This window comes from Electrona antarctica, assembly GCF_951216825.1.
Source record: "Electrona antarctica genome assembly, chromosome: 9".
In the NCBI taxonomy this organism is placed as follows: domain Eukaryota; kingdom Metazoa; phylum Chordata; class Actinopteri; order Myctophiformes; family Myctophidae; genus Electrona; species Electrona antarctica.
Genome location: NC_136790.1, coordinates 35,484,589 through 35,511,588, shown reverse-complemented (window position 1 = coordinate 35,511,588; position 27,000 = coordinate 35,484,589). Strand labels below are relative to the sequence as shown.

The 27,000-nt window shown below is 44.1% G+C and overlaps 1 protein-coding gene across 1 annotated transcript; it reads left to right on the top strand.

Moving 5' to 3' along the window:
- Nucleotides 1–24,149: 24,149 nt before the first annotated feature.
- Nucleotides 24,150–26,567, top strand: LOC306930292 (G-protein coupled receptor 22-like; the record flags this gene model as incomplete). The annotated part of the gene is made up of 2 exons (XM_079511167.1): nucleotides 24,150–24,959; nucleotides 25,644–26,567. 2 exons carry the CDS (start codon nucleotides 24,150–24,152, stop codon nucleotides 26,565–26,567), a joined length of 1,734 nt encoding a protein of 577 aa, XP_079367293.1.
- Between the last annotated feature and the right edge of the window lie 433 nt (nucleotides 26,568–27,000).

Sequence of the window (27,000 nt, the reverse complement as noted above, 5' to 3'; positions counted from 1 at the left end):
TAACAGACGGACGGAAGGACGGACACACGGACGGAGTGCAAAACATACTCTCTCCACATGCCTTCGACAATTATCATAACATTGACACAAATGCAAAATGTTAACTTGTTAGAGTGACAAAATGTAGACTAGAGAATAGGACTATCAAGTATCATCTAAAATATTGCAATATTTATTTTCAAACTATGAAACTGACACCGAAGATGCCTTACTCCATCCACTACAGTTTCCTTACAGAACGATTCAGGTGGATTCAGGAAGCTTGTTCTATGTGACTGAGTGTTTGAGAACAGAAACAAAGAGCCTTTTGTACAACATACTGTAGCTTTTGTTGAAATCGTGTTTTTCAGAATAGATCCTGACATCGCTATCACTAGCAATGCCACTTTTTCTTTGCAATATAGGCTAAAGTTAATCATTCTCACAATTTTACAGTCTATAGTGTTGGCAGTCGAAGCAGCCAAATATGCAAAAGTAAATATGGCTGAACAGAACAGAAAATTGATATCTGCAGTAGTTTTTGTACATGGATGATACAAATGTGATATGTATGACACTCTAGTATGAAGGCGTCTTTCTACTTCTAGACAGCACGGAGTGATTGTAGTTGTTTGTGTATAGTCTTAACTGTTGCCTCTGTAATGAGCAGTCTGACACGGTTGGATTTTGCAAGTTGCAAGGCTGAAATGTCTGTATGGGCATGCAGGTGATCAAGTGTGGTGGAAGGTAGGCTACAGGTAGGAACACTACCTCCTCCTCTCTTACTTTGGAGTCTGTACTGTGAATCCCAGGGGGGACCATCTGTATCTCTCTCTCTCTCTCTCTCTCTCTCTCTCTCTCTCTCTCTCTCTCTCTCTCTCTCTCTTCCACATCTCTGCGTTTGTGTTTGAGTTGCGTACGGGTTGTTTAATATGTGCCGCTGCAAGTACAGTATTTATGAAGGCTGCATGTATTATGCTGCCGCTTGTGTGAGGAACATTCTACCAAGTGTATCACTCTCCCTCCACCTATAGGTGCTGCACTGTGCACAGTACACGTTATATTTCTGCACAATAAGCATGAGCAGATCGAGGAGTGTTGCACCTTCTTCTGTCTGCTGTGCTGATTAGCTGATTTTATTTATCCTCTTGTGCGGGAGCATTTAATTGATTAATGGTCCATACTTTGTTGTAGTATGTATGCCAGCCCAGTACTTGCAGCTGTATTCAAATAATGACCAGATCAAGCACTATACTTAAACAGAGACAGCCTGTCTGAGAGTCAGGAATTACTGTGATACACATGTATATTGATTCATACTCAAAGCATAGAGCTGCTGCTAGTTTAAGTAGAGCTTATTAGATCATCTATTTTCGGTGTAGAGGGGGAAAGTGGCAGATTATATATAAGTACAGAGCCTTGGGGGACCCCGGTCAACTAAGTATAGGGTTAGGGTTAAAAAAAAAATACAAATACAATCTAACAAGACTTCAGACTTTTGTCAAATAAATGTCATATTGAATCCTGACCTTTTAAACAAAAGGTAAAGCTTTACAGGGTTTCTGTCTAAAAACACAAAACAACACTTTCAGCCTCAGTGATTAGGGGCTCTGGTGGTGACTCAAACTACAATAAATCAATGAGTCAGTGAAAGCAACCTTTAATCCTTTCTTTTACTTGGAGATATTGCAGATAAACAGCCTATGCTCCAAATAATAGCAAAGCTATCTAAACGTAAACGTAAAATTAACGTCTAATGGAGGATAAGGCAAAACAATATTTTCTTTACCATGCCTTGCTTCAGGACATATTGATAATTACTGATGGGAGGAGAGAGCAAACTATGAAATGTCCACACTAGTTCAGTTAGAGAAGGAGAAGTCTGCACACAGTCTTTGCTCCAATTATTTTTGTTAAAACACAGACATGTCACCTGATGAAGGCCGCTCACGGCTGGAACGTCGTGTCCTGAATAATGTCGGTGTTTTAACAAAAATAAACACTGTTGAAGCAAAGACTGTGTGCAGACCTTTTGTCCAGCACCAGCAAGGAACTGGATGTGCGCAAGCCACCTGCTTTTCACACTAGTTCAGTTAACATTCCATTTTTTTCTTTGCATATTTACATCACCCTGATGTCCATAGCTGGTCCGGGGGCTTGAATTGATGGTCTTCTGGTATCAAGTGCATTATAAATCCTATTGTGTGAGGTCAGTACCGTCAGTTGGGTCACTGTGTGAAATTAAGACCACCCTGTGAGAGGATGAAAGTGGGAAAATGATGGACATAAAAAGGCTAATAGATAGGAGAGATGAAAAGATAAAATGGCTATAACAGTGAAGTGGAGCAAATGAGGTGAAGTATACTATCAAGAGAAGACAAGACACAGAGTAGAGAGATTGGAAAGAGGCCCGCAAATTGCTTTCTTAACACCATATGGTAGGACCGCTAGTGTATATGAATTTGGCCAATTCACATGAATAAGGCTACTTTGTTATGGATGTTTGATAAGACCTAAACTATATGGTACGCACGCACGCACGCACGCACGCACGCACGCACGCACGCACGCACGCACGCACGCACGCACGCACGCACGCACGCACGCACGCACGCGTGTTCCCCTCATCCTAAATTGTATGTCTGACTTATATTAAAGAAATAAAGTACCTTGTTGCTTTACAAATTAATAATTCAATTCAATCAAAATACAAATTAACAGTAAAATAACAAAGCCAGATATTTTGTCCCTTCTTAAATTTATAGAAGTAATGTTCCTTTAAAGCTCCCTGGAATGCTTCCAATGTATGATGTAAATACAGTATATTCCAAATGAATCCAGAAACAAATTTCCAACAAATACTGCTGATCTTCTTACCGTCCAAAAGTAGAGTAGGCCTAATCCTCAAAGTCCCAAAAGAAAATAGCAATGCATTGCATAAAAATAACAATTATATTCCTCACCAAACCTGTCAGGAGGCTCCATGAGATTCACTGCCATGTATTTCATCGAACTTACTTACTTTCCCCACTTACTTACTTACTCCCCCTATAGAATGAACCATGACAACAGCAAATGAATGGCTAAAAAGTGTTCAACCATCTTTTTACCCAATATTGTTATCGCCAAGTATGTTATGTTTCTTTCAATACTCATACATGGACAGGAAATATACTCTTTCACACTGTGCCTGTGCTTGACAATGCCACAATCCTACTGTCCCATCCCGACCGTCCACCAAACTCCAAACATCCTCTGGTGTTGAGGCTGTCATTGTGTTGAGACAGTAGCGATCACTGCAGTGACACCCCCGCCCCTTGCCCAAATGACAGCTCGTCTGCGGGAGATAAAGAGGATTAGCCTAATTGAGCTCTAATTGCCTTTTGGATAGAAAGAAGCTTCATTAGTTTAACCTAACACAGGAGTCATCAATCTTTCATGTTTCTGATACCACAACAATGTCACATATTGCTTCATTCTTCCGTTTACGCTCAGTTCGTTTTTCATCCTTTTGATATTTAGATCTCAATCTCCTATCCTCCTTTCTTAAGCCCATTGAGCTACCGGGTTTTGGGAATCAGCCTGTTGTAGAGTATTGTTGTACTTGTACAGGTGTCTGGCAGTTGAGGAACGATGGTGAATGGTGTGGGCAGGCTGGGATGGCAGGCTGACTGGCAGGCAGGGGGTAAGCTGACAGTCAGACAAGGAATGATACTGAACACAAGAAAAGACTTGAGCTCAAAACATAAAGAACTTTTAAAACAGTAAACTCTGGAGGTCGGATCGAGGCTTGTACCACTGAAGCTAAAACAACAAGCTTACGATGAGTGAGTGAAAAGCAGGGGTTAATATACAGGACAGGTAAATTGTGATTATTAAGGATCGAGGTGAGAAGTCCAAAACCCATACAAATCACTCAGTACCTGATGTATTCCATTCCCATTGGCCATGTCTGACTTCAGTTGGCCAGCTCAGAGGCCTTGTGGTGAGAGTGTCTGTCCTTCGATTGGGAAGTCGGAGTTATACCATTATACCAAAGACTAATAATGGGGCCAATGCCTCCCTACTTGACACTTTTATGTTTGAAGGAGATCGAGTGATTAGTGTAGTGTCAACAAAAGGAGTAACTTGCACAAATTGCTCCATGCCAAAACAGGTTTGACAGACTATAAAAATAATTTCTAACTAGAAAAAGTGCCCTTCTGGGCACAGGTCTCCACCAGGAGGATAGGACTGTGTGAGATGTTTGTCAAAATGTTTAGGAGTAATATAAACATGTTTTTTGTTTGTTTTTTGCAACAATTTTCTTCATTTTGTTGAGGAAATGCAGTATCACTCATAGCATCTCTGAGGATAGAATTCTGGATGAGCAGGACATGTGCAGCATTTTGAACGAAACAGGCCACTCCTGAAAACTTTGGAAGGCAATGTTAGCCAATCAGTATAGAATCTGAGACTCGTCTTGATCACATGACTACAGAGATCATGTGTACCGATTTGCGTGAGATTTGGATGAAATCTGTGCGACTAACATAAGCAATGTGTTTTGCAGAAATCGGCCTCATGGTGGCGCTATAACCGGCAGATGTGGAGGGATGCAGGGAAAATGTTTTTCCATGGCCTCTAGGGAGTGCGCATACATAAGTTGTATACAGATGCAGTTATAGCTAAAAACATAAATTGGCCTGTTATAGCACCACCATGAGGAAAATGAAAATGTGTTTTGCCTAAATCAGCCTCATGGTGGCGCTATAACAGGCCGTTGAAGAATATTTGGGGCAGAGGTTCGTCGTTGGCATCCAGGGAGTGTGTGTGCAAGGTTTGGCATGGATCGGTCCAACGGTGGCGGAGATTAGCTGGTAACGGACTGACGGAAGGACGGACACACACACACACACACACACACACACACACACACACACACACACACACACGGACGGAGTGCAAAACATAGAAAATTGACGATGTATCAATTGCAGGACGCATCAGCATCATGATACATCCTTCTAATCAGATGTAATTGTTGACAGGTGAATCGTAATCAAATAGAATCATGAGGTCTGAGTGTGTGTTTTGGCCTCAGTCTTTAAAGGGAGTTCTTTGGATGAAAGCCACATTTTCTGACCTGGTTGGTAGTAGGGTGCTTGGATCCGGTGACAATGGTCACCTGATGGTTGCTGTCTGGGACATGTTGACAAGATACGCTTGAGATTTCTGGAGCGAGGACAGTAGGTTAGTGTGAAGTTGAAACAGCCTATAAGAACAAAGACCTGTAGTCTTGAAAGGAGTTGAGACGTTTGGCAGTCTGCATGTAAGAGAGGTTATTATAAGTCTGACCACAAAACAACTTTTTTTCTACCCATGTGATATGGGATGGCAAATCGTCCTTTATATAGACACAACTGCCAAAGGAGTCCCTTCAAGCCCCTTAAGAAAGGCAGTTATAATTACCTTGTCCTGAATAATTGAAACCTAATGAATGCTATACCTGTAGCTGTATACTTGGCTCACCCCAAAACAAGCCCCCCCCCCATTTATTTTCGCCGACCGCACGCTCTGCCGGTTCTTGTATTTGTTTTAATAAGGATAACATTAGAAACTAGAAAAAGTGCCCTTCTGGGCACAGGTCTCCACCAGGAGGATAGGGGTGTGTGTGATGTTTAGCAAAAATGTTTAGGAGTAATATAAACATGTTTCTTTCTTTGTTTGTTTTTTGCAACAATTTTCTTCATTTTGTTGAGGAAATGCAGAGCCAGATCACTCATATCATCTGAGGGTAGAATTCTGGATGAGCAGGACATGTGCAGCATTTTGTGCAAAACGGGCCACTCCTGAAAACTTTGGAAGGCAATCTTAGCCAATCAGTGTAGACTTGTCTTGATCACATGACTACAGAGATCATGTGTACCGATTTGAGTGAGATTTGGATGAAATCTGTGCGACTAACATAAACAATGTGTTTTGCAGAAATCGGCATCATGGTGGCGCTATAACCGGCAGATGTGGAGAGATGCAGGGAAAATGTTTTTTCATGGCCTCTAGGGGGTGCACATACATAAGTTGTATACAGATTGATGCAGTTAGGTAAAAACAGGAATTGCCCTGTTATAGTGCCATCGTGAGGCTGATTTGGGGGAAAATAGTGGCATGTCGTCCTCAGCCTAGTGGAAATGTGCGTGTATAATTTCACGGAAATTGCACACTGTGTTTGTGATTTGTGGCATTTTGTTCGAATCGGACCAATCATGTGAGCTTTGGAAGCCAATCTTAGCCAATCAGGATGGAAGATGGGAAATGGTGCAGATCCGTGTTGATCACATGACTATGGAGATAGTGTATACCGAATTGTGTGATGTATGGATACAATGTGTACGAGTAATCTACATAAATGTGTTTTGCCTAAATCGGCCTCATGGTGGCGCTATAACAGACCATTGAGGAATATTTGGGGCAGAGGTTCGTCGTTGGCAGCCAGGGAGTGTGTGTGCAAAGTTTGGCATGGATCGGGCCAACAGTGCCGGAGATTAGCTGGTAACAGACAGACGGAAGGAAGGACAGACGGACGGACGCACACACACACGGACGGAGTGCAAAACATACTCTCTCCCCATGCCTTCGGCATAAGTTCAGTGTTAGGCATAGTTTTACTGAGGTTAAGTTTATGAATAGGGTTAGGTTTTGAACACAATTTCACATCTAATTTAGATTACTTCTTGTTTTAGGGATCGAGCGTGGTGATTGCTTGATTAGGGCTTATTGATGGGCCAGCACATGTAATAATTTAATTACAAGCCTGTGCTGATTGCTCCATACAGTATATTACTTACAGTATCTTGCTGTCAGGCAGAAACCTGTCTCCATATTTTTTTTCTTTTTCTTTTTTTGTTGACACCCTACTCTACTGTACTTCATCATACATGAGTGTTGCACAAAAGTCGTGCAAATTGCTGATCCTGAGCTTGTAGATTAGCTATTTTCACTATTTTTAAATGTTGTTAAAATAAAAAAAGAACATTTTCCACCCGACAGGGGTAATATGGTGTAACCTTTCATAATGGATTCTAGTGTCAAGACAAGTGCGAGTGAAATCCATCACACAGGTGATGCACCCTGTGGATCAGGGCAGTTTAGCGTGCAAAGTCCTCCGGGGAGTTGTTCCTGCAGATTGCAAAGTGGCGATGGTGATTTTCCTGACTCCATCTTTTATGGTTGCAACCAGTGCAAGAGCTACCGCATGCACTATTAATTCTTAATTTATACTTTTTTTTAAAGCACGCAGACTTATCTCTGCTCTCTCCAGGAGTGACTGACCAAGCTGCAGTCTGTCCCGGGCAACACTTACAATGCATCATATCACAAGAACAACGCATTGTGAGCTTGTAGGTTGTGTATTTCCGATTTTCCGCTATTTTTATGCGACACCATTGTACAATGCGGAATGTAGAAATATGCTGTGAACTGTACTGGAGGGGGGGAAGGGAGGGCCAACCGGGCATGCTCAACGGAGGGAGATGGATGGAAGGAGGGAACCGGGCACAAACATTCCCCTACAGCGAGTCCCCAACTCAGCATCCATCTGCACACTGCTAAGCCTCCTCTTCATCCATCACTCGCTCCCTCCACCTATACCTCCCCTCCACACCTAACTTACTTACCCCCCATCTCCATCTCTTTTGTCTCACCCTTGTCATTCCGGCCACAAGAGTGGATGGGATTCAGCAGTTTCTTAAACATACAAGATGTCAGTCGCCTCACATAGTGATCCATCTTCCTTTCCTATCTGCAGAGTGCACCAGGGAGAATGTTCATAAGTACTGTACTGTGTGTGTGTGTGTGTGTGTGTGTGTGTGTGTGTGTGTGTGTGTGTGTGTGTGTGTGTGTGTGTGTGTGTGTGTGTGTGTGTGTGTGTGTGTGTGTGTGTGTGTGTGTGTGCGCGCGCTCGCTCGCACGCATGTGGGTGGTTGTTGGGTGGGTGGGTGAATGATGCAATATGGAGCGTTTATGTGCATGTGTGTCGGTATGTCAGTGAATGTTAGTGTGTGTGTTTCCGAGGCTAGTGTGTGGGTGGCTAGGTGGGGGATCTGCATACAGCGAGCAGGGCAGGAGCTACGGTGACAGATTAAAGCACATATCGCTGCCTTTGTTCTCCTATACGCTCATGTTTTGAAAACGCATATCATTCTTAGCGCTAGACGGAATTAGATGTCAAGTGCTGAGCACGAAGAGAATCCATAATTTATGCTTTGTCGCATGACAATGTCATTTGGTGAAAACAACCTTGACTTGGTTATTTTCGTTATGCGGCGAAGTATTATAGGCTTAAGTGCATCTCTCCGGCCTGCCTATAGGGCGGTGTGATACGGCTATCCCTGGGATGGTTGGGTCGCATGGAGGCCTGTTCACACTGGCTGTTGGGAGTCTGCCAGAGATGCTGCTGGCCAGCTGGTGGCTGCTTGCTGTTAGCGCTGCTGGATGAATTGAGTGGGAAAATTAAGCCTTTGATCGATTGTCTCACTGCGGACATTATAGAGCACCTAAGATGGCCATGAGTCAGCATACCCCCTTTTCTTTATGTCTCCCATTCTCCCCTCGTCCACTCACTCATACATAAATGCGGCACCGTGCATTCATGTGGGACCCTTGAAGTTGAAAATGATTCTCCATGTAGGCCTGCTGTATGGTATACAACAGAGTCAGTTCAGGTTTGACACATTTCCTCACACCTCTTGCTTGTATGTAGTTACAAGCAAGACATTCCAAAAGATGCTAAAGAAAGAATAAAACTGTACATCCGCTGGACGGCAGGTGCAGGACCTGTGAGGCAAAAATATAAATAAAAGTCTGCACACTGTGACTTTTCAAAACCTCCCAATCAAGGCTTTATTCTAGATTAACGTTTATTCGACACACAGTCTTATTAAAAATTTCAGAATTCCAAGAGATGCTGCCTTGTATTCAAGTGTAGCAGAATGATCTAAACGTGTGAGTTTGGTGTGTATGTGTCATTGTGTTGGTATGGGTATGAGAGTCCGTGCTGTGGGATCCCAGAGGGACGTAGATGATGTGTGTGTAAGCATTTATCAAGTTGACAGCAGCAGCTGTTTGTAGATTTACCTTCTGCCACCATGTAACTAAAGGGCCTTGCACACCTGTCATTTACCTGCCTCCTACGGTCCAGGTCGCAGTGGGAGGTTGAGTGGGTCTAGGGACTTCATGTGTTCGCTCTTGTAAGATTGACAGACACTGCATTGAATCGACATAGGGTGCATAAAATGTCTTATTTTAATTGATACTATTTATCCCAAAGCCAGAGAAAGGGAGGTCTTTTGAAAATGATGTAGGCCTACATTTATTATGAGAACATTGTTTAGCTTTCACTACCTGTTTCCACGGATTGCTGCTCACTTAATACTGCGTGACTGATGATAACTGGGAGTATATGTGGCATGGATCTCTTGAAGAAAGCACACACAGCACAACAGAAGGCCATTTAATATCTCAACTGGAGTCATTAGTCATACTTTCATCTCATGGCAGAATGACACTAAATCATTAGGGTTTGTTATTAATTTATCGTCAAACTTGTGCTGTCTTCAAACTTTTACATACCACTTTTAGCAATCTCAAATGTAAACGCAGACTCACTGGTTATGGACAGTGAGTACGCAAACAATAGCATAGCACAGGTATAAGTAGAGAAGTTTAATTGTTGAGATTTCAAACCACATTTCTCAATGGTGCTGTTACTGATCCTTGGAGTTGTTAATTTCCCCTTTAAACCAAAAACACCCACCTTTTATAACCTGCAACCTCAGCTGAACCTTGTCAGCAGTGTGTGTATGGTTTACCATGTCAGACACAAACACACAACGTTTGACAGAGGTGATCATTAAAGCAGTCATCCGATGTTCGGTGGCACATACTGTATATGTTTAATCTCTTACTTTTTATCTCACACTGTCAAAAACAGGAGGATCCTGTTCAGCCCTGCATGAGGACCACTGAATATGTGCCCTCCACGGTTACATTTTTACTGCTCTATTTATTGATTTATCTTTCTAACAAAGCTAAGAAATACATCTGGACAAAACAAAATTGGCCACAATGACAATTATGAAATTATTCTGGGAAATACAGCCTTCTCCTTCATGCCTGAATCATAAAACACGGGACGTGATGTTAAGACTGTCCATTGTGCCAATAGATGGTGTGGGCTCACATGAGATTTCCTTGATGTTAAGAGTGGCATTGGGAGGTGTATTTCTTAACTAGGGTATGATGTCAACTAGGGTATGATGTCAAAGTCATATGATGGTGTCCTTTGCCAAAAATATCATATTTATGAAACAAACAATGCAACGTTGTGAGCTTGTAAACAGGCTATTTTTGGTGCAGGACACCATTTTACGACTAAGTATAAATCAAGCAAGCTATAGTGGATCTGGATGGTCGCAGGACTCTGGAAACCTTTTAAGTAAATGTTCACGGTTCAGTTTTTGATTTAGTTTTTTTTGCTTTTAGTGATAATGGAACAACTTATGCAGTGTTATCACTAATCCACACTTCTGAAGCCTGTTGTCTTCACCCCTGGATGTTAAGTCAATACTTCAACTCAATTTAATACTAGATCTCGCCCAAGGGTAAGAAAGCTGGAAAACAACATTATTGTCCAATATAACTTTCCATGAAATCACAGCTGGCACTGAAACACAGCCAGCTAGGCAAAGACTGATTACATCTGCAGGTTGCTCTTCTCCTATAAACCTAGTCCATATCCATATAAGTACAAATCGAAACAAAGCAAAGCCACCCTTGCCCGGATTTCTCCTTTCTAACGAGCGTTGGCTACAGCCGCTACACCACAAATGGGATGAATTAAACAGTATATCAGTGAACAACAATTCAGCTGTTGTGGTTGTTTCCGAGACTTGGCTAAATGTATTCTCTATATTGTAACTTATCCTGAATACACTTTATTATCGTGAGTGCAGCGGGAGAGGAGGAGTCATACTGTACGCTTGTAATAACCAAGATTTCATTGTTTGTTGCTAAATATTTAAATGGATTAGCGCCAGCTAATTAACATATTATGTCCACTGAGGTTGGCTGCTTGTCATCCCTAAAACGAGGCTCAAGCTGGAATGAGCTCCCCCGCCACGTCAGGCTGGCGCCTACAATACCCTCATTTTTATTCCTTGGCTTTTAACCCAGTTAGAGAGTTGTACCTACAGTATACTACCTACTGTATGTTTGTTTGTATTTTAAATGTGCTCTGTTTTATTGTGCTTTTACTTATTTGTATTATGTTATTTTAAAGGCGCATTCAGTGATTTGGGTGATTTGGAAAAAAAACCAGTCCACCCCGGTAACAAGATGTGCACATGCACACGCTCTACAGTGGGGGAAGTACAACAGACCAACATCACGTGCACCAAGGCCCGCCCCACTCGATCATGATTGGAGGAAGGCCCCTCTCATCCTGATTGGATGAAGGCTTTGCCACCCAAAGCCCAAACCGAAACTAGGGTTTTTTGACCCCAGGGGCTCACTGGGGACAGGGAGGATGGTCATCACACTTTATAGTAGGGAGGATTATCCAAAGAATAAGAAAAAATAAGTGATATTTGAATTAGGTGAAATCACTGAATATACCTTTAACTGATTGCAGCACTTTGGTCAGCTCTGTTGTTTTAAAATGTGAAATGAAGATGGATTGGATTGGATTGGAACCAAGGACTGGGAGGGTTTATTGAAGCAAAAGTTGACAAGTGGCCAACTCTGGTACTGGAAGCATGTGCCCCCACACCCAGAAGAAATGTCATGGCTCGACCAATGGGCTCAACACACAGACTCGATCGTGGAGATAGTTTGTGACGTAGGATTCTTAAAGGACACTAATGCGCTGCTGTAATCAGCACTAGGGTTGGGAATGGGATCCTTTATGATTTTAATGATTCCGGTTCCTTAACAATTCCATCTAAACGGTCTGTAACTGAGTTATGGAGGTCCTTGAAATTAAAAAGTTTGAGAATCACTGGTATTGTAATTGTATAGCAGATGTGAAGTCCACACCAGCTCTGACCAGTGTGATAAAACCGGTTCCAAATGGCTCCAAATGTGATGATGGAACTGATTCCGGTTCCTCAATGTTGGATCCAGTTCCTCTGGTTCCGGATCCCAACCCTAATCAGCACGTGACCAAACCAGGAAGGAGAATGTACTTCCGTGGGAGTATGTGCTGAGTGAGAAAGTTTGATTGATATGAGTGGCTAGGGATTTTCTGTGCCCTATCCTGTTCTCATATAGCTCAATGGTCATAACATCACAGAGAAAAGATTGACTCACTTAGAAGAAGATGAGTATGAGGACTATAGTATGGTTGCGCCATAAACGTCTTCACTGCTGTGCAGTCAGTGTTACATTGGTGAATCTATCTCTGGTGGGACACTACTTTAAGGACATCACACGCACATCGCTTAACACCTACACACTACAGGTCACACAAAGGACCATAGGCTGATTCCTATGTTAATACATGCTGGTGTGAGTGTGAATTAACTTAAGGGTTGTTCTTAATTGATGCATGTGCGTGCATGTGCTTCTGAAAAAATCTCTGAACGGACGGCGTGGTACTGCGTGCGTGCAATGACAACTCTGCTGCTGTGTTGGAAATTCTTCCATGCTCCTCAGCGACAGCCAAACCAGGCACTATCACGTCATTCAAGGCTGAAACCAACTGCTTCAGTCATGGTCTGGAGTGGACCGAAAGTGTATGGAGGTGCAACGAGAAAAACCCATTAACATTGATTAAATCTTTACCAACATTCCTCTATGTCTTTTCATGACTGGCACCTGTCTTATGTGTTGTTTTCAGTACATATCCAACATAATATTCTCTCAAACTAATTGAAAGAAGCTCTTTTCAAAGCTGCATGGGGTGCCTTTCTGGAGGATTTATAAACTTGCCATCTAATAGATCTAATAGATCAACTGTCACTGCTCAGATCCAGATACTGCAAAGCTGGCAAGAAGCACTCCATAAAGACTCAAAAATTGTCATTTCATACTGTTTTAAGGCTCAGTCAATTGCTTCATGCACCAGCTGACATGTCAGACTCCCAAGGAGCGATTAAAGAGTGACAGAGAGCAAAAGTTGCAGTCATGACTCATTCCTGTGCAATACCAGCCGCTGTTGCTCAGGGGGAGCTATGAACAGCTTGGATTCACACCTGCCTGGATTCTGTGGTTTAAGTGGGAACAGGAGTTTTCACTGGCAATCAATGGAACTCCATTAAGGGGCAATTCACACTATGGTCCCGGGTTCGGACTCGGGACCACTTGTCAGATGTTGTGGTAATGTGAATGATGCGTACCGTTCCCGGGAGCGGATCTCCCAACCGTCCCCGAGACCGCATGGGGGGCGGGTCTCTGGACCGTTGAAGTGTATTCAGATACGGATCGTTCCAATGTGAATGCATGCGTACCTAAAGAAGGAATTCCTTCTTTAGGTACATGCATTCACATTGGAACGATCCGTATCTGAATACACTTCAACGGTCCAGAAAGTGGACTGTTTTTTTTTTAGAACATGATCTCTAGTCGACGAGCCAAGCGTCAACAAAAAAAACACAGACGCTGCACGAAGCGTAACACCAGCTCATTTCTCAACGCCGCCCGTCGCCGATCTAAAAGCTCACAACGCGTCGCAGCGCAACGCGTTGTGAGCTTGCAGATCTGCTATGTTGAATCTGATATACACGCAGCACCGCAGTACGCGCTGATCTTGGACTACACGTGGCTCTTGGGCTTTGCTTGGCATAGTTTCCAAAGTAAAACAAAATAATAATAATGCTAAAGTAGAATCCATTAAACTAATATCAAACACGACACTGGAGCACAGAACTGACTGACACAGTGAATAGCAGGCAGGCTGACAGTGACGTAGTATAACGGCAAAGAGCCAAAAGAGGCAATGTAATGCAGTGTCTGGATTTATTGGAGACAATGTCGCAGAGTTGATGGTCAGTGTCCGTGCGCACCAGTCATCAAGCACACCACCATCTGGAGGATCAAAGTGTGTTATGCAAGTGTACCCGGGTGCGCTGTTGAATCTCGGGCAATGTGAATCATGGCCATCGGGGACCAGGCATCGGAAACGGTTCCAATGAAACGGATTCAGTCCCTCTCAGTGTGAATTGCCTATAAGACCAGGGATATGGAAATCACTGACAGGAGAGAGGACAATATCACCTCTCTCCACCGGCGTCCACTATTTCTGGACAAAACCTCAGTCTCCACTCTCCACCATAAAATGTCTCAGAGAGTTCAGATATCATCTGAACATCAAGTATTATGCTGTCAAAGACGGCCATGGATCCATTACTTTACTGTTACCCAAATCTCCCATGGGACATTCTAAATCCAATATAGCTGACCTTCATTCGTCCAATGGGCTCTATGCACACAGAAGAACTCTTCCTACTTCCGGGCAAGGACTGTCTAAAGAGGACGAGACGCGAAGACCGTACGGGCGACGCCATGTTGCTCCATGGTGCTCCATGGAAGGAAAGAAACATGCGCAGTTGAGACCAGGAAGTTGTACATGCACAAATTTGGGCATGTACAACTTCCTGGTCTCAACTGCGCATGTTTCTTTCCTTCCATGGAGCAACATGGCGTCGCCCGTACGGTCTTCGCGTCTCGTCCTCTTTAGACAGTCCTTGCTTCCGGGCTGCTTCCCTACTTCCTTCACAGGTGTTACATGTGATACTAATTAAGCCTCTGTTCCATTTGGTGTACACTACAGTGGTTTTCAAACTTTTTAATTTCAGCTCCCATAACTCTGAGAGTGTACAAATGGAACGTAATGCAATTCTCAGAGTTCTCAGAGTTACAGACCCGTACGGTACGGGCCATTTGGAACCCACTCAAGGACACTTTGAGACCCACTGGTGTAGCAGACTGTTTCCAGTGAGCCAACATGCACAATAGCAGCACCCTGACTCTGTTTGACCAGAATGGAACAGAGCCTTCATTACGTATCATTGGTAACACCTGTGAAGGAAGTAGGGAAGGGGCCCAAATTCTTTCCAAAATGGCGTGCGTGCATAGAGCCCATTGTTGCCAGCCCAGTTTGGGTGCATGGGCTGACAAAAGTACCTCTCTCCGGGGAGCTGGAGAGGGTAAAATGACGATGCAGCAAATTGATGCTTCTGCTTGTGATGTTGATCGATGTTGACGCATTTCAGGATTCACTTTTGAAATGTGCTCTTGTGCTGTTGTACCCTACCATGTCAAACTTTAATAAAAGCTGTTATTGTAGACAGAGCTTCCCTATGTGTTCCGCTGGATATAGTAATCAGCGTTTGGTTTGTATTAATAAATATGCACTGTATAAACTTCAATAATTCTTAGTGCTATAACTATGGGAGCGATGGCCCTTTCAGAGGGCCTGGCATGGTAAGGTAACAGGAAGGTGTGAAATGTGACACCTCCGTCTCCCTCTCAAGCGAAAGAGAATGTCAGTGCTTATAACTACTGTATGTACCAATAATTGTCTACTAAAACTCCTCAAGTTATCAATTATCCATTGAATGTCTAATTATTGTAATGTAGCAGTAATGTCATGGGTTGAACTTATAGTCTTGGAGTAGTCAGACAAAGGACCACTATTTCCTCCAAACTGCCATAGATGGAGAGAGATAGCACCTCATGGTCTCCACTGTCAAACCACATGTCAGTGGGTAATACTTCCTGATCTCTCAACCAATAGTAAGGTTCCACACAGGAAGGACTGATGCCATAGTGCTCAGCAGCCAATGATGCCAAACTGGTTTAAGACCGGCCCACAGGGCGGTCTCCACTAAACAGAGGTTTTAAAAGGCCTTGCGATGATTAGCTTAAGTTAGATTCTGTAAACATCAACCAAGAATTCATACCTCTCCAAACGGAGAAGAGAGAGATCCGGATGGGGGACTGGTAATTACTGTTCATACTCTGCCTGCTATCTCTGTTTAATACAAATGATTAGAACGTATTATGGGAATGTAACAAATGTATATTCTTGTGTTTCTATATCTATTTCAGGTTTAAAATCTATGCCAAACCACCAGCATATAACTATGCCATACCTGACACTAACATCTGTCCATTAAGACTACTTATAATTGGTTATGATAGACACTTTTCACTGTCTTTAATAGCTCAATTAATCTGTTACCATACTTATCTAAAACCAGGCAGTCTGTGCAGATAAGCCATTTATAGATGTGTTAACTAAATGTTGTTTGTTGAAACTGATGAATTAATAATAAAGTTATAAAATACACTCTGTAGTCCTAAAGTATGTTGGCGTGAATATTAGCTACGCTCTTCCGATTTCTCAATTAGGTGTCTTCTATCTATAGTATAATGTGACAACCACAGAGTGCTAGAAAGATGTACACTATGTCACACAGAAATACCGACTTGTTATGTCTAGTTGTGGCTCGGTCTGTCAATCAGTCTTATAATGGTAGAATTGATTCTTGCTGTTACTCTTCAGCGTGCTCACTGTGTCAGGGCGCTCGTAATTAACATCAGGAACTCTGAATTGTGAACCCTCTAAACTTCAGAGGCAATACTTGACAGCCCGTTGTTTAATGAAGTTCACCAAACAAGCGACAGCAGAAGGCATTTATTTGGATCTTGTCATAAAGAAACATCCCTCAGTGAACATGTCACTTTATTGCAAAATACTCCAAGGCTATTTATAAATGGATGTGTAGAACTTGTTCAATGGAGCTTATAAAATAAGAATGATATACCCCTTTTTGTGTACCCCTTTGTTTGGTGCAGACATGTTTGCGTTTGATCAATGTGGTATTGAAAACAATGAACGGTATAATTGATGATGAGTGTTATTTACAGCAATAGATGTCCCACCAGACCACTTTCAAATATGCAGCTTTCTATTATGTGACCTTTGTCCCTAATTTGCAAGTAAATAGCCCATACAGTAATTTGACAGCTTAGTTGTGTGCTTTACATGTGTTTGGTTCTTTGTGCATGTGCGTGCGTGCGTGCGTGCATGTGTGCGTGCGTGCGAGTGTGTGTGTGTGTGTGTGTGTGTGTGCGCGTGCGTGCGTGCGTGCGTGCGTGCGTGCGCGTGCGTGTGTGTGTGTGCGTGCGTGTGTGTGACTGTGTGTGTGCGTGCTCTGTTGCCTCAGGCCTGTTAAATTGGCAAATCGATGATGCCTTACATCAATGCTCCAGCGATGCCACAAAACCTGCGGAACCCATTAGTGGATTAAGAGAGAACAGTGTTCCACAGTGAGAGTCGACTGTTCTGCCTGCAGCTTCTTTCCACATGGGTACGGTACGGGTGGGGTGGGAGAGTGTGGGAAATTGCTGAAAGACAAAAGGAAGACAGGCGAAATGCTGAGAAACATAGCTATTTCAGGATAATTAACCTAACCTGGAAACTAGAGCCAGGAGAAAGTTACAGGTTCACAGTGTCTTGCTTCATAAAAGGCTCGAAGCAGGAAACTTCCGTTTTCCTCAACCACCTGAGCCGCTGCTGAGAGGGGGTTGTTTTGTTTCTTTTGACAAGAAATCCTCTTGTCTAATCAACCAGTAATTTATGGAGTTCCTTCACAGCACACCAGAGGGCAGCTAGTCAGTCAGCCACAAAGAGCATTGTCTACGTATGCTAAGTATGTCTTGGCCAATCAAATTAGTAAGGTCACATCAAGGAGAGGCAATGAACCAACAAAGCCCAAACAAGACAGAAGGGATGGAGGTGCATGGTCAGCCAGTCAGTCTCGCAGGAGGGTGAAATGGCTCCCCTTATTTTTAGTGTTAGAGGTCAAATTTAGAACGCTTGGAGCATTGGCCAAGGGGAGGGACAGACTGGCTGGATTGCCATGAAATTTGGAAACATGGCTTCACCATAATTTGCACAAAATATATTTAAAACAAAAAAAGGGCAGATTTAAGGTTAAAATAAGTGTTAAAAGTCACACCTGTGTGAAGTGAGGGGCGCTCTTATCATCATACATCATCATACATCATCTCATTCTGTACTTTGCTCAGCCAACCAAATCATCGGTATGGGGTGATCAGCCAATCACAAGCCAATGTTTGTGTTTACAAACCCGGATAGCTGGGCATAGGAGGGGCTAGCGCCTCTCAAAAATCTCTATATTGTGATACCGGTAGTATTGTTAGTTCAGTAACAGGAGTCTCCATGTCTCTCCAGCTTTTTATTAAACAGAACATGCATTTTCAGGTACCAATTTTATCCAATCAGGATAGAGAACGCAGTCAGTATACAGATTAAACAAGTGGAATTGTAAGTGATGAAATTTCCTCACCTATACCTGACAATGTATTTTCTGTTTATTGAAGAGCTGGAGATACAGGGAGACCCATGTTACTGAACAAACACTATAGCAATGATTACTATCAGAATATAGTGAATTAACCTTTCAAACCTTTTTTAACCAAAAAATATAATTTACCCTACCTTTAAGTTTTAATGCTTTGATGCTCACAACCCAAACAAATGAAAGTAAAATGTTGCATACAGACATACAGTATAATGTACAGGAACGCTGTTATGGTAGCCTACTGTTCTGCAAGCTATTTATCACTAGCTAAATATGAAATATAGCCTACTGTACGCAGAGATGGAGAGCTCTGGTGGACGCCCCATGCCCCTCGACGGGGGAAAGAGGATTAAGTCAAGTAAGTCAAGTACACAGAGAACAGACATGCATCAGTGCTCAGCACCTACTCATGGTCTGGCTGTGCAAACTGTCCGTTAGCTTAGTACAGTGAAAATGTATGGTTATAGCGCCACCAATCGCGAGGTTGAGTGTGCATGCAAACTTTGATGCTGATTGGACCAGTAATGTTCGAGATGAGCTGCACACTCACACGCACGCGCGCACACACACACACACACACACACACACACACACACACACACACACACGTGCGGTCGTGCGCGCGCACACTGCCAGGGGGCATAGGGCTCGATTTTCGTCACCGCCGTTACCCGCGACTAGGTCCGCAAGTCAGCCGCTGCCCGAAAATTACGAGTATAGGAGCTTGCTCTGTCCCTTAATGGTATTTTGGTCCAGCATCACCCGCTATCTATTTTGCCGACACCGGTATTTGCGCCTAGTGTGGTCATTGGCATCTCTCCTTATTCTCCTATTGCATCTCTTTGTAATTTTCCTATAATCAGCAGAAGTGAGTGCCTGCTGTGACCTGTCACATCCTTGTGTTTGTATAATTGTCTAGTCAAAGAAGTTATTGTCTCCACCAGGCCGAAGGCATGGGGAGAGAGTATGTTTTGCACTCCGTCTGTGTGTGTGTGTGTGTGTGTGTGTCCGTCCTTCCTTCCTTCCTTCCTTCCTTCCGTCCGTCCGTCCGTTATCAGCTAATCTCCGCCACCGTTGGCCCGATCCATGCCAAACTTTGCACACACACTCCCTGGATGCCAACGAACCTCTGCCCCAAATATTCTTCAACGGCCTGTTATAGCGCCACCATGAGGCCGATTTAGGCAAAACACATTTCTGTAGATTAATCGTACACATTTTATCCATACATCACACAATTCGGTATACACTATCTTCATAGTCATGTGATCAACACGGATCTGCACCATTTCCCATCTTCCATCCTGATTGGCTAAGATTGGCTTCCAAAGCTCACATGATTGGTCCGTTTCGAACAAAATGGCAAAAATCACAAACACAGTGTGCAATTTCCAGGAAATTATACACGCACATTTCCACTAGGCTGAGGACGACATGCCACTAATTTTTTTCCAAATCAACCTCATGGTGGCGCTATAACAGGCCAATTCCTGTTTTTAGCTATAACTGCATCGATCTGTATACAACTTATGTATGTGCACTCCCTAGAGACCATGGAAAAACATTGTCTCTGCATCCCTCCACATCTGCCGGTTATAGCGCCACCATGAGGCCGATTTCTGCAAAACACATTGCTTATGTTAGTCGCACAGATTTCATCCAAATCTCACGCAAATCAGTACACATGATCTCTGTAGTCATGTGAACAAGACGAGTCTGTTGGATTTCTCAGATTCTACACTGATTGGCTAACATTGCCTTCCAAAGTTTTCAGGAGTGGCCCGTTTTGTTCAAAATGCTGCACATGTCCTGCTCATCCAGAATTCTATCCTCAGAGATGCTATGAGTGATCTGGCTCTGCATTTCCTCAACAAAAGAAAAAACATGTTTATATTACTCCTAAACATTTTGCCAAACATCTCACACAGTCCTATCCTCCTGGTGGAGACCTGTGCCCAGAAGGGCACTTTTTCTAGTTTGAGTTGTTGTGCCAGCCATTGTGCGTGATTCCATTTGCTCGTTCAGTTTCATCACAGCGCAGCAAATGTGGTTTAATCCGATTTCCCAACATTTCATTTTCGCTTGATACCGTTTCGTAGAGACGGCCTACACGCACGATCGATATACCAAATGAAAGCTCGGAATCCGTAGATCACACAGCCTTTTGAAATGTTAAAAATGAGCGAGATCTGAGCGAGTAGTGACGGAGGTGTTTTAGGGATTTAGACAGGTGATCAAAATAGCCACTTTAGTGCGGGAACGCCCCTTCCCCACTGCTAAATCCCCAAATAGTGTATTTAGAATTCTCGAACGAAAATGGAGCCCATAATCTCCACCTCCTGGTCTTTTGACCTGGCAGATAAGAGATCATAGTTTAACTTAACTAACATATGTTTAATATTGTTAACTTTTAACAATATTGTTGCTGTTGCTTGTATCTCTCTCTCGCTCTCTCATTCTCTGTTTTCCTGCACCGACACTTCCAGGCAGATGCGGCCACCCATAAAGAACCTTGTTCTGGGCCAAGGTTTCTTCACAATAATGGGGACAATTTCCTTGCCACTGTAGCAAAAACATTAAATCCTGAGGGTAGTTCTGCTCTATAATGTAAAGTGTCCTATAGCCACCTAGCCATTCTCAAATGAAAGATTTGAGAATGGCCTAATCACAGAATAATTAATACTCCGCACTGAGCAGCCTTGATGGTTAACAACTTCAACCCTATACTTAGTTGACAGCATTCCCAAGGGCCCATACCTTTCTCTTCAGTCGACACTAAATACCTTTGCCGAAAATAGCTGATTTATAAGCTCATAACACAAGTCTGACAATGTAGTCGGGAACGATGCAAGTTGGGAATGCATGTCCATTGTCCATACTGATTAATACCCGTTGGACTTGTTGTTAGAGACCCGTTGTACCAGTTGTCAGAGTACCCAATAGTGTGGTACCCGTACCCACTACCACACCGATTGACCTAGGATGGAGATACGTGAATCCCTGTTGACAGACAGACCAGCAGACAGACAGCTGTAAAATAATGAGTTCCACAGGTCATTATATTGGTGCAGCGGGACAAACGTGTGACTAAGCTCGGCCAATTCGTGAAGGGTTGGGTTGGTCAATCAAGGAAGCTGATGCCTACACCCCTGACTGAAATCCCACTCGGCACTGCTCACTCCCGGCCCTCCCGGGGTCATTGGCGACACACACCAATTTTGAAGACAATCAGTCGGACAGTGCCCGAATATTCTCAGGAGACACACACACACACACACACACACACACACACACACACACACACACACACACACACACACACACACACACACACACACGTACACACACACACACACACACACACAGGTTTCTGCAATTTATAGATAGATTTTAGATTATAATTTCCAGATAATATCTTGGTTGCAAGACAGGTCATGACTCATGAGATTGAGCTAAAGTTGGTAGCCAATGGTAGCCAACCACCCACCCTATAGGACTACTATCTATACCAAGTAGACATACTGCACAGGTAAACAGAGCTGCGACCTTTAAACACATCTTAAATCTGATTTTTGAGGGCCTCCTATATATAGCTTTTGTCCCCACAAAATGTCCGCAACACAAACATTAAATAGGGAAAATGTATGTAATCTTGTCCCCACACGTCTCATATTTGCCATAGACAATGAAAGGAGAATTTAGGTCAAATGTCTGCCAAATATGACGTAAATGTGTGGCACAGGCAAGAGTCATTCTGATTGGCCAATATGAGATGATTCATGATGATGTACGATGATAAGAGTGCCCCTCACTTCACACAGGTGTGATTTTTGTATACTATTTAAATAGTCTTGAGAAAAAAAGCTGCTATTTGTCCCAAAGTGACTGCAAAAAATGCTGCTATTTGTTTCAAAAAAGCTTTATACCCTGTATAACATATAACGATGCAATGTGACATAGCTCTGTTTACAAAATGATGTATCCCCTCCAACTGTATATACTTTCCCTATTTTCAACAGTTTTTATTGTATTTTGACACTTCTTTTGCAATGTAAACGTATGTTTTCTCATGCCAATAATTGAATTGAATTGAATAAGTTCTGTTTACCTATCTGTCAATTGGTCTCGACTATCTCTGTCAGACCTTGTTTATTTCCAGTGATAATTCTGAGAGCCAACTGGCCCACAATATGAATACATTGTGATGATGTGTTTTATTTTGATGGTAACTAACTGTAAATCTGTGTGAGGCACAATAAACTCCTTGTTCCTGACTACATCACTGGGTGTAAAGCACACCCTCTTGTGTAATATTGTTTAATTCATACACATTGCTGAAGGCTAGACCGTGGACACATTGTGGTGTGACTAATTCATTATTAAATTAAGTACATTGATCTACCGTATCTGAGTGCGACCCTTTTTTGCATAAACGTTTATATGACCACTAGGATAACGCAGCAGGCAGTCAGAGCAGTTCTCCTAACAACATTGTGATCAAATCTCACCCCTGCCTGTAGGCCAACTCATCAACAATGACGATAGGGACTTAAAAAAGGACCACAATTGTTGTATCATACAACTTTGATCATGTTGGGTCTTTGGTGTAGATGGGGTCACTGGTAGGGCTTTTAGATTTTAAATTGTAGTTGTTTATACACCCTTTATTTGCTGATTGGGTTGAAATGTCTATTTCTCCTAAATTATATTCTTTTTTATAAATAATATTTTGTGCATTCAATAAATTTTTTTAACAATAAGAATAGAATTGAATTGAATTGAAATGAATTGTGCAATACATGTATATTTTTGATGGATACAGGATAGGTGGGCACCTCAATGTAAAATGGCTATTTTGTCCAAAATGTTTAAAAATAGAATATTTGAAAAATGGTCTTAAGTATTTAAGACCATTAAGTATACCTGATGTGATCATCCACGGTACATCATTATCAGACTTTTTTCTATCATTCAACTATTGGTTATTGTCCCAAAATAACCGGATATACAGGTTTTGTAGCAATTTGTGGGAATTATAGAACTATTAGACCTTAATTGTTGAATGTTTACGCATGTTCTAATAATGTATACTTTACTTTACTCAAACACATTTTCCAAATATTTCATTTTTTAACATTTTGGACAAAATAGTCAATCGAGGTGACCAGATGTCCTTAGTGCCCACCTATCTATCCTGTTATCATTTTGACAGATCATTTTGTTCACAGATTCAGTGCTGTGGAATGGTATAGGCACAGGCAGGTTCCTCTATAAGCTATACTGTTATATGACCTATATACTGGATGTTGTGTAAGAATGAATCAAACACCCACCCACTCACTCTCAGCATGAAGCTCCTCATGAACATGTCTTTGGTGACTGGTGCATGAGTTTTGCACAATGCATACAGCCGATACAGGTAAAGAATACGTTCGTCTGGCAATGATTCCCAAATGGCTTGTTAAAGTCTGTGGGCTGTTTATGGCACTTCTGCTCAACACAAATATGCTGTGCCACTTGGCTGCTAAGAAACCTGGTCACAGGTTTAGTCAAGTTCTTGTTGTTAAAGGTTATATTTCAGATCACATAATGCCCACTGAATGCTAAACTACCGCATTGTTCTCTGTCTCCCTCTCTTCTCCCTGCCTATTGTTTCCGTCTTTGCAGAGCCTCAAAAGACAGCAGACCTGCGCTTTGTCCTCCTCGCCGTCGCACTCCAATCCCAGGGAGACAAAGCGGACGTGGAGTATGAGTTGGCGTGGCGCCCGCTCTTGCTATGTGTGAAGGAGTGCTGCGGCGTCAATGGAGACCGAAGGCTACAGCGACCTCCTGGAGACCAGCGATGGTCAGGGGGCGGGCCTGCTGGAAGGAGGGGGCGGGGCGGGCCTGGAGGAGCCCTGGAGCACGGCGTTACCCCTGGGGTTTCAGGTGTCCCTGACCACTGTGCTGATGCTGGAGCTGGTGCTGGGCTTCAGCAGCAACCTGACCGTGCTCGTGCTCTACTGCGCCCAGTCCAACCTGGTGGACTCGGTCAGCAACCTGGTCACCGTCAACCTCCACGTGCTGGACATCCTGGTGTGCGTGCTGTGCCTGCCACTGACGGCGGCCGTGATCCTACTGCCAGCGGACGGCAGCACGGTCAACAGCCTGGCCACGCTGTGCTGCTTCCACGAGGCCTGCGTCACCTTCACCAGCGTGGCCACGGCCGTCAACGTGCTGGTCATCAGCCTGGATCGCTACGACATCTCCGTGCGTCCCGCCAGCCGCCTGCTGACCCCGCGGCGCGCCGCACTGCTCCTGGCGGCCGTCTGGGTCGTGTCGCTCGCCGTCTTCTTCCTGCCCTTCCTGGAGGGGGACTTCTTCTCCTCCGTGGCGGCGGGAGAGGACGGCGAGGACGGAGGACAGACGGAGGGGCCGAGCCTGGACTCGGAGCTCACCACGGGGCTGACCACCTCCACCCTGTCCACCCCCACGTTCCCCCCTCCTGCCTCTCCTCCCAACGCCACGGCGCATGCCCACGTCCCGCCGGTGTGGCAGAACCGGACGCTCCTCTGTGTGGGCGGGCAGGGCTACTACACGGGCCTGGCCATGTACTACCACCTGCTGCTCCAGGTCAGTGGTGTACTGTACACTAACTAAGTACGTTTACTTAAGTACAGTATACTTAAAGGACCACTTCAACACTTTTCAATTTATCTTCATATGTGGTATTTTATAATGATAAAAGACCACATTTTTTTCTACTCAGTCTGTGTCTCATAGGAGGGCTGTGGGCAGTTCAGAAAAATGTTCACCAGTGATGATTATTAGTTTGATTTTTTTTAATTAAATCGATATATATCGTCGGGATTAATATCGATATATATTGATATACGATATTTCGTGCCTATGTTATATTTCCTATATTTCGTTCCATGCCTATTGAAAAGTGGGGAAGTCGTCCTTTAACTACAATTTGGAGATATTTGGAGATATTTGTATTTCCAATTTCCAATACTTTTACTTCTACTCCACGGATGCCTATGACATTAACTACTTCAGCCCTATATACATTTCGGCTCACAATGTGGCGCAATGTGACGTATTGGGTGCTTAGATCTGCTATTTTCAAATGATTTTTATACATTTGAAAACCTCTGCATAATGAGTAGCCTACATTCTATACTTGTGGTACTTTAAGTACATTTTGAGGCCAATACTTTCATACTTTTACTCAAGTACGTTTTTAATTCTGAACCTTTAACGGAGTAGTACTTAAGTAAAACATTTGAGTACTTTTCCCCCCTGCTGCTCCAGGTGCCCTGCTTCTTCATAGCTGTGGTGGTCATGCTGTTCACCTACTCCAGGATCCTGCAGGCGCTCAACATCCGCATCGGCTCCCACGTGATGCGGGCCAAGCGCTCAAACAAGGACAAGGATAAGGACTCCGGCTGCAGGATACGCCGCCAGCGGCGCCGACGGAAGGACCTCAGTTTGACCACGGAGGTTGTGTCCTCCAATCCGAGCCAGCCGCTCACCCACCCGCCCCTCATGCCCTCCCCCACCCCCACACCGACGTCACCCCCACCCCTCTCCACCGTGCCCCAGATGACGTCCGACAGCGGCGCCACCGTCACCACCGTCACCACGGCCACCACCACCCCCGTGGCCACCACCCCTGCCACCCCCGCGCCACAGACTCCGGCTTCGGACGCGGCCGCGGCCCCGGCCCCGGCCCCGGCCCAGGCTGCCTGTCCACCGGCCACCACCTCCTTGGGCGTCCAGGCCTCTGTGTCTGCCATCATCGCCTTGAGACGGGCCGTGCGCAGACACAGGGACCGGCGGGAGCGGCAGCGCCGCGTCCTAAAGATGTCCCTGCTCATCATATCCACCTTCCTGGGATGCTGGGCACCTCTGTCCGCGGTCAACGTGCTGATCCTCTGCATGGGTCCCAGTGACGGCCTGGTGCGGATCCGCCTCTGGTTCCTGGCCATGGCGTATGGGACCACCATCTTCCATCCTATGCTCTATGCCTTCACCAGGCAGAAGCTGCGCGTTGCCCTCAAGACGCGTGTGAAGAAAAGGGTGGTGTCTCTCCTGCAGGTGGACCCCGCGCCAAGCGGGGGGACCGTTATTCATAACTCCTGGGTGGAGGGGGGAGGCCAAAGGAAGGGACGCAAACCGCGGGTGGATGCTAGTGAAGTCACCGATCGATGCCTCACAGAGGCAGTGAGGGAATGAGGCTGGGCTTGCGTCTGTCCAAGTGTGTGTACGTTCATACTGTGTGTAGCTCTACGTCCATGTACTGGATGTTTGTGTATGTATTTCTTTGCAACAGAGAATGTAGGGTGTGTGCACGACTGCACGTATGTGATTGTGTACATGCGTGAGATAACAGAGAAGCTGTTCGTTTACAGAGGTCAGGTCAGGGGATATTGCACCACCTCTTGCCCTATACAGATGTGGAGGCAGGTGGGCACAGAGCTCTAATTAGAGCCTGCTCTGTATTGTTCTCACACAGACCCTCATTAGTCCCCACTCACCAGCCAGACAAGCTGTATGTCAAATAGCGAAAATATCTGATCTACTTCGCCGAATATTCACCTATTGTCGCTGAATGTTCGTCTATTTTTGCAGCTATTATGACATGCCCAGAAATGGGAAGCTAGGGTTC